At 44.2% G+C, this 15,000-nt stretch overlaps 1 protein-coding gene across 1 annotated transcript in view; it reads right to left on the reverse strand.

The window, feature by feature from the left end:
- ppp4r3b (protein phosphatase 4, regulatory subunit 3B) overlaps positions 1–15,000 on the reverse strand; it is a 35,517-nt gene that overhangs the window by 14,798 nt on the left and 5,719 nt on the right. The window contains exons 4-9 of the mRNA XM_077237563.1: positions 12,534–12,800; positions 10,435–10,788; positions 6,756–6,833; positions 6,559–6,675; positions 6,347–6,463; positions 1,879–2,010 (exon numbers count right to left, since the gene is read on the reverse strand). Coding sequence (XP_077093678.1) covers positions 1,879–2,010; positions 6,347–6,463; positions 6,559–6,675; positions 6,756–6,833; positions 10,435–10,788; positions 12,534–12,800 — 1,065 coding nt within the window. The remainder of the gene's footprint in view (positions 1–1,878; positions 2,011–6,346; positions 6,464–6,558; positions 6,676–6,755; positions 6,834–10,434; positions 10,789–12,533; positions 12,801–15,000) is intronic.

Raw genomic sequence — 15,000 nt, forward strand, 5'->3', positions numbered from 1 at the left:
CTCGGGGTGTGTGTGTGTGTGTGTGTTACTCACGCTGGCCGGGGCGAGCATGTTCTCGGGGTGTGTGTGTGTGTGTTACTCACGCTGGCCGGGGTGAGCATGTTCTCGGGGTGTGTGTGTGTGTGTGTGTGTTACTCACGCTGGCCGGGGCGAGCATGTTCTCGGGGTGTTTGTGTGTGTGTGTGTGTGTGTGTGTTACTCACGCTGGCCGGAGCGAGCATGTTCTCGGGGGGTGTGTGTGTGTGTGTGTGTTACTCACGCTGGCCGGGGTGAGCATGTTCTCGGGGGGTGTGTGTGTGTGTGTGTGTTACTCACGCTGGCCGGGGCGAGCATGTTCTCGGGTTTGTGTGTGTGTGTGTGTGTGTGTGTGTTACTCACGCTGGCCGGGGCGAGCATGTTCTCTGGGTGTGTGTGTGTGTGTGTTACTCACGCTGGCCGGGGCGAGCATGTTCTCGGGGTGTTTGTGTGTGTGTGTGTTACTCACGCTGGCCGGGGCGAGCATGTTCTCGGGGTGTGTGTGCGTGTGTGTTACTCACGCTGGCCGGAGCGAGCATGTTCTCGGGGGGTGTGTGTGTGTGTGTGTTACTCACGCTGGCCGGGGCGAGCATGTTCTCGGGGGGTGTGTGTGTGTGTGTGTGTGTGTGTTACTCACGCTGGCCGGGGCGAGCATGTTCTCGGGGTGTTTGTGTGTGTGTGTGTTACTCACGCTGGCCGGAGCGAGCATGTTCTCGGGGGGTGTGTGTGTGTGTGTGTTACTCGCGCTGGCCGGGGCGAGCATGTTCTCAGGGTGTGTGTGTGTGTGTTACTCACGCTGGCCGGGGCGAGCATGTTCTCGGTGTGTGTGTGTGTGTGTGTGTGTGTGTTACTCACGCTGGCCGGAGCGAGCATGTTCTCGGGGGGGGTGTGTGTGTGTGTGTTACTCACGCTGGCCGGGGCGAGCATGTTCTCGGGGGGTGTGTGTGTGTGTGTGTTACTCACGCTGGCCGGGGCGAGCATGTTCTCGGGGTGTGTGTGTGTGTGTGTTACTCACGCTGGCCGGGGCGAGCATGTTCTCGGGGTGTGTGTGCGTGTGTGTTACTCACGCTGGCCGGAGCGAGCATGTTCTCGGGGGGTGTGTGTGTGTGTGTGTTACTCACGCTGGCCGGGGCGAGCATGTTCTCGGGGGGTGTGTGTGTGTGTGTGTGTGTGTTACTCACGCTGGCCGGGGCGAGCATGTTCTCGGGGTGTTTGTGTGTGTGTGTGTTACTCACGCTGGCCGGAGCGAGCATGTTCTCGGGGGGTGTGTGTGTGTGTGTGTGTGTGTGTTACTCACGCTGGCCGGGGCGAGCATGTTCTCGGGGTGTTTGTGTGTGTGTGTGTTACTCACGCTGGCCGGGGCGAGCATGTTCTCGGGGGGTGTGTGTGTGTGTGTGTGTTACTCACGCTGGCCGGGGTGAGCATGTTCTCGGGGGGTGTGTGTGTGCGTGTGTGTTACTCACGCTGTTCGGGGTGAGCATGTTCTCGGGGGGTGTGTGTGTGTTACTCACGCTGGCCGGAGCGAGCATGTTCTCGGGGTGTGTGTGTGTGTGTGTGTGTGTGTTACTCACGCTGGCCGGGGCGAGCATGTTCTCGGGGTGTGTGTGTGTGTGTGTGTGTGTGTTACTCACGCTGGCCGGGGCGAGCATGTTCTCGGGGTGTGTGTGTGTGTGTGTGTGTGTGTGTGTGTGTGTTACTCACGCTGGCCGGGGCGAGCATGTTCTCGGGGTGTGTGTGTGTGTGTGTGTGTGTGTGTGTGTGTGTGTTACTCACGCTGGCCGGGGCGAGCATGTTCTCGGGGTGCGTGTGTGTGTGTGTGTGTGTGTGTGTGTGTGTGTGTGTGTGTGTGTGTGTGTTACTCACGCTGGCCGGGGCGAGCATGTTCTCGGGGTCGATGAGGGTCCTCAAGAGCCCCATCAGCTGCACAGCACCGCCCAGCTCAGGGTCCGAGTCACAGATCATCTGCTTGATGACCACGTTAATCAGCAGCACGTCCTGCACACACACACACACAAACACACACAAACACACGTCAGCACACTTACACCGCTCATCTGAACAACCTCCATGTGGATTCTGAAATCTTCCCTGAACATTATTTGTAGCGCACCTCAAACACCAGGAATTTCAAACAACGTGTTTGAGGCTCTTAAGACAGATTGCGGTCTTATGAATGTGTGTGAATGTGTGTGAATTAGAGCTGCACGATTATCACAAAAATCATAATTGCCGATTATTCCCTTGAAATTGTAATTGCGATTATTAATTACGATTATCACAATTTACATTGAATATATGTAGGTGTATTATAATACATGTTTACACAAAAATTAACACACACACACACACAAGTACTGTCCCCCTTTACTTAACATAAATTGTAAGAATGACTCATAGTAAAGACTACTAATAGATAAACATTAGGACAATGCTAAAGTAGGGCTGTCACTTTTGTGAAAAAATACTGTTCGATTTTTGAGACATATGTGTTCATTGAATCGATTGTAAAATCGATTTTTCCATGTCTAAAGACGTTTCCATTTTCAACAGCAAATATTGGCAAATCCACGGACAACTAACAGGCATTAGGACGAACGTAAGGAGGGCGCTTGAGATGAGCACAAGTCAGCAATGTTTCTGATGATTTATTGGCGTGAAGTTTTTTGCAAGGTGACAAACAGGAGTGCAACATTCAAGGATCGAAATGGACACACGCCAAATTCGGATAAAAATGAACTTTGGCGGGTTACGCTGTCATATCACGAGTCAATTTTGCGTGTTTCTATGTTTACTCACTTTGCTGGGGAAGTTCGTGTAAGCCAAATCTGCGTGGATTTAGCGCAAATACGCAACTCGTGAGTCCTCATGATATATTAAATACAGCGTGTTGCGCAGAATCTGCGCATTTCTGGCTTGCTTGAAAACACACACTTCACTAAGCAACAAATAACGGTAACAACGCGCTTGTTCACTTGCACTGAAGCAATAGCGAATATTAAAAAGCATTTGGTTAACAGAAAAGACATTGTTATTTCCCAACATCCTACATGTTCTGTGCACTGTATTGATCTGTCTACCTAAAACACATTTTTGGTAAAAAAAAAAAAAAAAAAAGGCAGTTAAAATCGATTCCCTATTTTCGTTTTCGAAACTTGTGTTGGTTGGTCCGATCGATTGTGCAATCGATTTTCGAACGTAAAGTGACAGCCCTACGCTAAAGCAATTAAATAGCAGTCCCAAACTAGTTTTTGTTAATACAATGTTGATATGAGCCACCACAGTCATTTAAAAATATAAAAAATAACACAAAGTTAAAATAAAGTGGCATTTTGGGGTTATGGAAACGACAGTTACCATGGTGAATACACAATACTAACAAGAACTGTTAATGAAACAGCTCCTGGTGAATAGAATGGAAATCACACCTGCATGCAAACCCTTCTCAGCTAACACGTGATTTATTGGTATTTTACTTTTATTTCGTGACTTACTAATTTACATTGTAACGACGTTGCTCGTAGTTTCTTTTGCACTTTATACAGTGAAGCGATACACAGCGCGCGCCGCCGCATTTGCGCGTGCAATTAAAGAGTGCGCGCTACGAGCACAGTATACCGGCTGACAGGACAGTAAAGTCCGTTTTTCTGAGGTGAAAGACTTTTTATTTCAGCGTACACTTACGTCACTGCCTGGTATGTCATATTGTGCTGGGTTTTCTTAAGTAGTCGTGATTCGCCTCTCATAACATAATAGCTTGTTTTCACATGACGTCACGTCACTGCGTTGCCATGGCGATACATACAGATGGAGGGCAGGAAGTGATTTTCTATATTTAGGAATCACTATAACAAACTCAAAATGCCTATTTTTTGCATCGTTTATGGTTGCTCAAATCGATCAAACCACGAGGAGTTTTAATCGTGTGCCAAAATTTGTTGTTCATAAGGGGGGAAAATACAAGAAATTGACAGAAAACATCGGAAAAATTGCCTTGCAAACCTACGTCTGCGGTCGGGAGGAGCCGTATGGGAAAATGCCCGTGTGTGTCAGTGATAGGGGTGTAAATCAGAGCCTACATGACGATTCGATACGATACCGATTTCTTAAGCCAACGATTCGATTATTTTCGATACTTCAGAATTCCCCGCGATACGATTCGATACGATTCAATAATCGATATTTTTACATGATATTTATTAAGTTTCAAATAAATCAACAAAAATGTTTATAATTTGCCTTTTATTGAGAATAAAGGAACAGTATTCTATTCACATAATGTGTATGTTGTGCTCAATGCACTGCAAATAGAACAGCAAATATAACAGTTACTGCATACAGTTCAAAACTTGATTCTATCGAATCCTGGTGCGTTTCCGTGCATCTTACGTCATCGCAAACGTGCACGACACATGATAGAAAACAGAACGCAGGTCAATATATTGTGTTTTCTATTAATTTGGTGCTATTATGCACAGCTGAGTGAACAACACCGGTTTACTGTGTGCCGCATGTGGCTTTTTGCTGATTGCAAACGCAGGAGACAGTGGATTTCCATGAATGTGATGCCCTGAGTCCACGCGCTATGTGTGTGTGAATACACTGCAGACTCTCTCTCGCTCTTATCCAAGGTAAATTATCAACACTATCATCCCTTACATGTGTTTTATTTAACTAAATACATCATAATCAGCTAAAAAGCATGCGCAGGTCACTTACTTCCTGAACAAGTGCGCACGCGAGTCCGTGATGCTTTCACATTCACACGCGAGCCGCGGCACGGTTCGAGTGCAACCGAACTCAGCGCACCTCCTCCAGGCAGTCTCGGGTTCGGTACCCCAGTGCGCACCCGGGTCCGCATGACAGACTGCGTTTACATAATTAGCACTTTTTCATGCGAACCGTGCCCGTTCCGTTCTGAGTTGGTGTGAAAGCACCCTAGACTTTTCAAGTAAGCTGTTGAAGTAGCCTTTTGTACACGTTAGCACCTGTTTGTTTACGTTAGTAACTGCTAGCTTGGAATTCGCCGACTAAGTTAAGTGACTGAGAGTGCATTCACACTGGCAGTTTACCCCGGTGACTAACTAACGTTAGCCCAGAGCATAACAACAATCGTTTGTACGCATATGAGCGGATGCTGAAAATAGACAGGCGGCAAAACAAACACATTAATCGATACTCTGTGTGGATGTTCTTTTGTAATCGCGCCTTTGAACGATTACGTAATCGTGGCATCCGTAATCGTAATCGCGATTAGAAATTCGTTTAATTGTGCAGCCCTAGTGTGAATGTGTGTGCATGAATCTGTGACACGAGCGAGAGCCGCCACACTTTAAACAGTGTTTCAGCAACACAATTATTCCTTCCCTGCATAATAAGAGTTTGTGACTGAAACAGCAAAATATAGTAATAGTAAAAAATAGTGAGTTGATATAAAAATCGCTGTGTGTGTGTGTGTGTGTGTGTGTGTGTGTATGTGTGTGTGTGTGTGTGTGTGTGTGTGTGTGTGTGTGTGTGTGTGTGAGTGTGTGTGTGTGTGTGTACTCACGTCATCGGCCTGCTGTGGCTCCTGCATGACGAACTCTCTCTTGTGTGTGTGTGTGTGTGTGTGTGTGTGTGTGTGTGTGTACTCACGTCGTCGGCCTGCTGTGGCTCCTGCATGACGAAATCTCTCTTGTGTGTGTGTGTGTGTGTGTGTGTGTGTGTGTGTGTACTCACGTCATCGGCCTGCTGTGGCTCCTGCATGACGGACTCTCTCTTGTGTGTGTGTGTGTGTGTGTGTGTGTGTGTGTACTCACGTCATCGGCCTGCTGTGGCTCCTGCATGACGAACTCTCTCTTGTGTGTGTGTGTGTGTGTGTGTGTGTGTGTGTGTGTGTGTACTCACGTCATCGGCCTGCTGTGGCTCCTGCATGACGAACTCTCTCTTGTGTGTGTGTGAGTGTGTGTGTGTGTGTGTACTCACGTCATCGGCCTGCTGTGGCTCCTGCATGACGGACTCTCTCTTGTGTGTGTGTGTGTGTGTGTGTGTGTGTGTGTGTGTGTGTACTCACGTCATCGGCCTGCTGTGGCTCCTGCATGACGAACTCTATCTTGTGTGTGTGTGTGTGTGTGTGTGTGTGAGTGTGTGTGTGTGTGTGTACTCACGTCATCGGCCTGCTGTGGCTCCTGCATGACGAACTCTCTCTTGTGTGTGTGTGTGTGTGTGTGTGTGTGTGTGTGTGTGTACTCACGTCATCGGCCTGCTGTGGCTCCTGCATGACGAACTCTCTCTTGTGTGTGTGTGTGTGTGTGTGTGTGTGTGTGTGTGTGTGTGTGTGTGTGTGTGTACTCACGTCATCGGCCTGCTGTGGCTCCTGCATGACGAACTCTCGCACCATTGACGGGCTGAACTCCACCAGGTAGGAGAAGATGTCGGTGGCGGCGGCCTTCACCTGCACGTCATCCATGCCCTTCAACACACACACAACACGTGTGCATGAGCTCAGAGACGACACAGATCAACACACACACTGAGTGTGAGGTCTCTGAGTGTGTGTTCACTCACCAGCACGATCTCCAGCGCGGGTAAGATGCCCAGGTTGGCCAGTGTCTTGAAGAAGGCGTCTCTGTTCTGCGGCTGCAGGGTTTGTGAGAACGCACAGAACTCCTTGAAGAAGTTCACCTGCAGGAGTCAGAGGAACAGGAGTGACCCTGCCGTGCGAACGTGGTGTGTGTGTGTGTGTGTGTGTGTGTGTGTAGTACCAGCTCTCTCCTCTTGTCGTCCTCTGTGGCTTCATCCGTCAGCTGAGCGAACACCTCCGTCAGAAACTTCTCGTCCTCCTGAAACACACACACACACACACACACTGCTGACTGTTTCTACTGGCTTAAACGCATCATTATTTCTGTTATGATGAGAATATTGCTTCTGAATAAATGACACGTACACTGCCGGTCCAAAGTTTTGGATCGGTAAGATTTTTAATGTCTCTTCTGCTCACCAAGGCTGCATTTATTTGATTAAAAATACAAAAATAAACAAACAAAAAAACTGTAAAAAAACTTTTCAACAACAGTGAAAATCAGCGAAGAAATAGCTAGAGTTACTGAGTTCCCCTTTAAAAACGCACAGAATACACTCGAGGGTAAAAAGTTTATCCGTCTTCGACTGCAAGAACTGGAGCGCGTCACAAATGAACCGAAACTCAGCGTATAGGATACTTGCCTCACAGACATGAGGAATAGTCCTGTATACGGTAAAAATATGTCTACTTTTAAACGAAACAATTATAAATAGTTTGATTACCTAATCCATATACACGCATGTTCACTACTGCAGGAATGACGAGTTAGAATCGCCATAATCATCTTTGCAGCCAGCACACACTCAGAAAACACTTGTTCATTAATAAACAACTAAAATATCTCCTTGCTATCGTTTCCCGACACATCCATAATCATTAGGCTACTTCTGCCAGTGCTTTGCGGCGAGCTTCATGTGTGCTGAGCGCGAGTATATATCCCGCACTCCTGGAGCCTATATTTAATTCAATTCACCTTTATGTATAGCATTTTTCACAATACATATCGTTTCAAAGCAGCTTTACAGAAAATGCATGTGTCTAAATTACAATTTAGAGTGATCTGTGTGTAATGCATTTCAATTAATTTTCATTCAGTTTAATTGTTAAATAATGCATTAAGTTAAGGCAGAAACAATGAGCTCATTTAAGTAAAGAATACATGTTGTTAAATGATTAGGAAATAGGGGTGTGCCATATTATATCGTTCACGATAATACCGGTATACATTTTTACATGATAAAAAAAGTGTCATATCGCGATATCAATGATATAGCGACGCGATGATGTATGGCGCATTTACGTTCCCTAGCATGCACAACAACAACACCTGTGTGAGCGCGAGAGCAGCCTGTCAGCCTCCGATGACGATTTAGCAATTTCACAAACAGCTTGAGTGTTCAGCGGGGCTGCCGACGCGCGCGTTTAGGAGTCGGGACATGACTGAATGGTCTCTTGCACAATCGGGCCATCAGTGCATCATAACTAAAGTTTATAATTTTCAAGTCTTCTTAATTCTTATCAGTTTAAACATTCAAGCGGTTTTAAACTATCCAGTAAGCTACTCGCGCACTCTCTGAGAGTACATAGAGTACAGCTCGCGAGAAACTAAAGTTATTTTTCGTGGATTAAATCGCTTTAATGGGGGGGAAAACGCAAAATTGTGTAAAACTTCCGGTATTGGTAAGTATACTCATAAACACAGTCGGTTATGTATAAAACGCATGTGACAGTGTGACAGACAGTATAATGAAAACAGCAATGGATCCGTGCACTAGCTGTAAAAGTGACAGCCGCCACAGGCTATGCGTCTCATTAATGCTGTCGTCAAAACAACAAAAGATAGCAAAAGATAGAAAAAAGATAGATAATGAATGAGAATTATTAGCCTATGTATTTAATTTAATCAGGAAACAGAACTAAAAGACTGTGTTATTTTACATTTGATTACTTTATTATGTTTCTGTAGTATTTCTGAATACTGGTGTTAGACCTACACACATTTAACATTTAATTCAAAGATTGAAATCAAGCCTCCTTGTGTTGTGTAAACTCTTAACAACAAAATTACCACATTGTAAAAACGCAATGAGTGAGCAAACATTTAGGCGAGATAAACATAAGAACATTTTCAACAACAACAAAAAAAATGTCTATATCGTCATAAATATCATTATCGCAAATATTCTTGAAATATCGTGATAGAATTTTGAGGCTATATCGCCCACCCCTATTAGGAAACATAGAAAACTTTAGCATTGGTGCTTTTTATTTAGGTAATGTTATATTGTTAAAACTGGTTTTATAAAATTGGTATCGAAAAAAGTATCGTTCAGGAACCGGTATCGAAGTCAAGGTATCGGTAACAATATCGAAAATTTTGTTACGATACCCAGCCCTAGGGCTGGACGATATGGCAAAATTTTATATCACGATATATTTCTTAATTTCGGTCGATACGATATAATTCCGATATCGATATGAACAATATAAAAGCCTCAGAAAAACTGCCAGGAACGCCCACAACAGATGTCAGTTCCTACAATCTTCTGAAACATGAATTGGCCAAGTCTATGAATCCTGCTGGAGTCTTTTGGTACTGCACCATAACAAACTACATGAACCAATGAAATAACCCATCATAACAACAATATTCTCTTCTCAATACCTGCTACAAGACTATGAAAGCATTTGGGTAGCAATATTCAGTTTGAAATGCAATATGTAAAATAAAAATGCATTTCTGTTTTTAAATTTACATTTGCCATTACATTTGTGCAACGTTTAGTGCAAAATTAAAATTCATTAATCTAATTTACATTTGCCATTTCATACACTAGTTTTAATATGTGAATTGAATACATATTTTAACGCTTTATAAGTTGCAAAATTAAAATGTATTACAGATATGATTAGATATGTTTAACATTTTCAAGCAAAAACTATAGCAAAATTATCATTTAAAGTGTGTAAAATAAACTCAAATTATCTTTAAAATATATTTAAATTATATAACCTACATACTTGTTTAGGGCTGGGCAATAATTCAATATCAATATATATCGCGATTTTTTTTCCCGGTAACGGTGATATGATTTTTAAACACATTTTGATATACAGCATTTGTCACTGACTGACGTTAGGCGCGCAGCCGGCAGAAAGAGCAGAACACAATTGGCTACTTTCCTGATGACGTACACCACAGACACGCGGACGCAGCCAGTGCTCAGCTCAGCACTAGTAGCGGATCTCATTCTCCAACGCGGCAAGTTTCAGCTGCAGAATGAGCGCCCCTGAACGCAATACAAATGTGACTGAACGAGCTTCCACAAGTGAGGAGAAAGCAGACGAAATAGTTGATAAGAGAGGAAAGACTAATTCAGTGGTATAAATTCAGTGGTGTTTCGGCTGAGATCTCAAAACTTCAGGTTTCAGCGCGCTGCAAAATGTGGCGGAGAGTGGTGCCGACTAGCAGCGGGAACACATCAAACCTGTTCCACTATCTGAAGCAGTTTCACCCGATAGAAGCAGCATAAACAACACTTTAACCGGCACAAACAAACGAGACTTTTTTGCGTGAATTTGGAGCATGTGTGGATGCCGAGTGACCTCAGAATGACCAATACATATGATTCTAATATCTAAGAAACCGAAACTTCACGCAGTGATTGACAGGGCGGGACGTGATCGGCTCGGCATGTATTTTCAATTTGCACATTGAATTTTGCTACATTCATTGCGGGACATTTAATGAAAATGCAATCGCAAGTGTATTAACTGTGAGTGTAAATGCAATTAAGAAAAATAACATTTAAGCAGTATCGTATCGCATTATTTAATGAGTGATCCCGGTTGTTCACCTGCAGCATGCTGACGATCTCCACCTTGTTGAAGAAGATGAAGGAGGACAGCGTGGACAGGAAGTTCTCCTCGAACACGGAGGGCGTGGGCAGGATGATGTCCTGGATGTACTGCACGCGGTAGGTCTGGTGGATCTTCTGCAGCAGCTCCGAGTCCGTGATGGGGATGACCTCCCTGAAGCGGGCCGTGTGTGTGAGGAACTCGCGGTGTCTCCTGGGCTGGGCCAGCGCCGGCTCGTACTCCAGACAGCCCACCACGTCCATGATGCACTCCTCCGAGAACAGCACCTCGAACAGAGACGCCTTGTTGAGGAACAGCACGCCGCGCACGATCTCGTACAGGTGGTGCAGCGCCTGCGGAGGAGAACACACGTCACTCAGCTGCGCGCGCGTGTGTGTGTGTGTGCGCGCGTGTGTGTGCGTGTCATTTCCTCTTTCTGAAGGCCTGGAATGTTTCTAACAGCAGAGAGTTCTATTCTAGTGTGTCACATGGCCTCGCCTAACGATATCTACACCTTATTTTGCAACAGGAAATACGCTGACGTTCTTCCGGCTAATGTTAGACTTGTGTTTCCCGGTTGGTAAGAAGCACGCACTAAACACTATTAAACACCGTGACGGTTCATGTTCATCACACTCGAGTGTAACAGTGGGGATGAAGTGGCCTGACGTCTTATATCATCTTCAGGTATTTTGAGTTGTGACTGTGAGTATACGGTCGTTTAACTCCATCTCTGCGTATGCTGTGAGTTTGAGTCGCTTATGACGTTCATACGGGAACGCAACTTCACCAGATTTACACACATAAATCCTCTATAACCCTACGCCGACACAGGAGAATACATCAGTATGTTTCTAAATATGCAAACTGTTGATTCACGAGTTTGTGTGTTTTGATGTCCACATGTTGTTGTTTAATAAATGACAGTGGCTGTAATAATTCTATGGTAAAGATGTGTCCAGATATTAAGAGCTGATCTCCTGTGGGTCTGCCATTCCCGAGGTGGAAAGACTCTGGCGGTTCCTCACACGTGTGTCGCTAGGAGATTAAACGGTTAATGCAACAGATATGATAACTATATGACTAAAACATAAAAATAACAAGCAACCCGCATTGCCAGCGTTCACTCATCACAACGATGCTTTTCACCAGAGCCGACGATCATGCAGCGCGGATCATACAGCGCTCACGTCCACACGCCGTTCTCCAGCGGATTATGGGCAAAACTAACATGTTGCAGGTGTGTGTTACGCTTGAACCAGCTGTTATATCACTCCGGAACAAACAACGCAAGTCTGTCTGGAGGCCATATTAAATGTTAGCTAGCCAGCCAAATCTACGGGTTCACAATACAACTACGATTAGCGGAAGTGGCGTACCGGAAATCTAACACATTTTATTTAAAGAATTTCACGCACTTGCGTGAAAAATAAGGTGGATAGTGTGCGTTACCATTTGTGGAAAAGGATGTATGGTATACATGTGTGAGATGAGCATAACTCTGGACTGGTCTTCTGCAGAACAGTGCTGGGCGCTACACCGGTTCATAACGAATACCGGGGTTTATTTTTGTTATGATATGAATTTTTAATATACTACAACATGTGTGGCTTTAACAGCGCTGGGAACACCACACTGTGTGTGAGGGTCTTTCACTGTTCACTGGGGATGTGTGTGTTACTGTGACGGTGAACATGGACAGGTTAAACTATCACTGACAGCTGGCAATATATTACAGTGTTTCCCATGCTTTGGTTCACAATATCAACACTGCCTTTTGGGAAATCTACTTGTGGTTGGCTTCGACATCGGTGAATAAACACGAGCACTGCACGTCTCACAGTCTAGTGAGCAATTTCTCTACAATATTCACTCATGACAGTAAAATAGAGCAGTCTGAGTCAATCTACTGCAGTATTTCCTCTCTCTCAGTAGAAAGTGTGGTTAACACACAGTCGTGCGTAAAAAAAAAACCTGTCATATACCATGAAACTGGTATAATTTTGAGAAATAGCGTGATATGGATTTCTGGTCCTAGCGCCCAGCTGTGTTGTGAACTAACGTGTGATGATGTGTGAGAGGTGAAAGCGTAACCGGCCTGTCGGTGGTGTGAGTCCTCGCAGGAGCGGAAGAGCAGCAGCAGCTTGCGGATGAACCCTGAGTTTAGCAGAGCTAGCGCTAGCTTCTCGCGGCGCACGGGCGAGGACAGCACTGACGTCACCAGCTCCGCGATCTCCTCCAGGTGCTCCGGCTCGCAGGCCGGCAGATCCAGCACATGAGCCGACTCCAGATCCTCCAGACGCTCCTCCTCAGACTCATCCATCGGGTCCTGGGTGATCTCCACTGACGGGTCTTTGCCCTGCACCTGCGCGCACACACACACACACACACACACACACGTCAACAACTGCAGAGCCTCAGTAGCAGCGACCACGAGTCCTACTCCTAACCTGTCTCTCTGTAGTCAGAAATGTTATCCTTTAAACTCACCTTTGATCACCAAAATTACATATTTAAAAGTTTTCACGTCTTCATGCCTTAAAATATCTTGAATGTAACTCGACACCCTTGCCTCTTTAGTAAACGTGGGCAGTGTTGTGCAAGTTACTTCCAAACTGTAATACATTATATATTACTTGTTACTGTTATTTAAAAGTAATTCATTACCTTACAATATTACTGTCTCAGAATTGTAATGCGTTACATTACTCCTGTATTACTTTTGAGTTACTTTCACCAAACTACAGAAGTAGAACTTAACATTCTAAAATGACTAGGGCTGTAACGATATGCGATATGAAACCGAAATCGCGACTCCTCAGATCCACGAACCTGCAGAATCGCGACACACCCTTTCCAACTCCCAGCGTTATCCTTCCCGTCCAGATCCAATGCTACCACATCTTTAAATTACTATTAGTATTATTTGAAGTTAACATAACATTATAAAATACGTAGACTTACACCACAAAACTAGTTGATGATAAATTATTTAAAATTTGGGAATTCCAGCTTTATGGACATGACAATTGCAGTCAAAACTTCAAAAATAAATTCTCAGAAAATGCATTAATACCAAAATATTGAAATGTCTGTTTATCCATAGGCTCCTCCCTGAAAGGAGTCCAGACATTAGAAGAAAATCAGTCTACACATGCGTTTTATATTTAATATTATGGAAATAGACAGTCATGCGTGCCAAAAAAAAAAAACTTTAACTTTTAGGAGGCAACGTTTTTTTTTTTTTTTTTTTTTTAATTCTGTGAATTAAACTGCGCAAATCGTATGAAGAAGGGTTGGCTCTCCACAGAACATAAAATATTTATTTTATTATATTTTTCGTGTTCTCATTTATGAGGAAAAAACAATGTTAGGCTACAGACGTGACAGTTCTCCGTTACGGACGCGACCGCTCTGAAGCGGCACTAAAAGACTGCTTTAAAACTTTCACAGAGACCTTACACACACAAAGCCTTTCTTTAAAGTGAATTTCGTTTTGTATTAATTGTATCTTAATTTTAATCAATGTTTCATCAACCAATTGCCTGGATTTAAGCCCGTGAACTGGAGCTGGTCTCATAAATGAACCGAAACTCAGCGTAGCCTATAAGGTAGCCTATTCACGGACCTGAAAAAATATATCTATATTGATATGTCTACTTGTAAACAGAACAAATCAAAACGAAAGAAAACAGACTGCTCTCTGCTTATGAAATTAAATGTGCATTTCTCTCTGGTGCATTCACTACTGCGAAGATCGCGAGTCAGCATCGTCAACTTCATCTTGACCTTATTAATTAACAATTAAAATGTCTCCTTACTATATTTGACATATTCATAATCATTGCTTTTGCCGGTTCTTTGTTACAGCTTAGGTGCTTTATCGGCAGCGCCGCCGCCCTTACATGAACGCGTCACCACCGCATCAAAAACATGATTGCGTGATGAAAACATGTGGAAAACATACCACATAAACATAGTCTAACTGTTTAGAAAGAAAACACAGAACGAATAGCCTAATGCGCATACGTCCATCTCGCGAATGTATAGTCTTCTTCATGCCATCTTCACCATTAGCTACTTTTCCACTGGCCAGCGCGAGCACAGAGGCCGAAATCATCACGGCACTCCTGTAAAAAATAAATCGCTACAAAAAATATATCAGACGCTGCCAATTAGTCTTTATTTACAGACTTGGACACCACACGCGGCTATTGACTGACCACGAACAGGTAATTTAGCCTACTTGCATTTTTCATTCGTTAATGTCTCCAGGTCTTCCTGTTTTTTTTTGTTTTGTTTTCTGTTTGTTTTACAATTAAAACTAAAAGTCTGTTGTAACGCAAGCCTTACTGAACTTGTACCGAGTAAAATATTACTGAAAACTGATTAGTAATGCCTTACACTACTGCGTTACAGCAAAAAGTAATATGTTACTGTAATGCATTACTTTTGTAACGAGTTACTCCCAACACTGAACGTGGGTCTATGCATATGCAAATGAGCTAGGGATCCTGAGTGATCTCCACTGACGGGTCTTTGAATAAAAACGCCACATGAGAGTT

This window comes from Siphateles boraxobius, unplaced genomic scaffold, assembly GCF_051911475.1.
Source record: "Siphateles boraxobius isolate OS27281-9 unplaced genomic scaffold, OSU_SipBor_1 204, whole genome shotgun sequence".
NCBI lineage: Eukaryota > Metazoa > Chordata > Actinopteri > Cypriniformes > Leuciscidae > Siphateles > Siphateles boraxobius.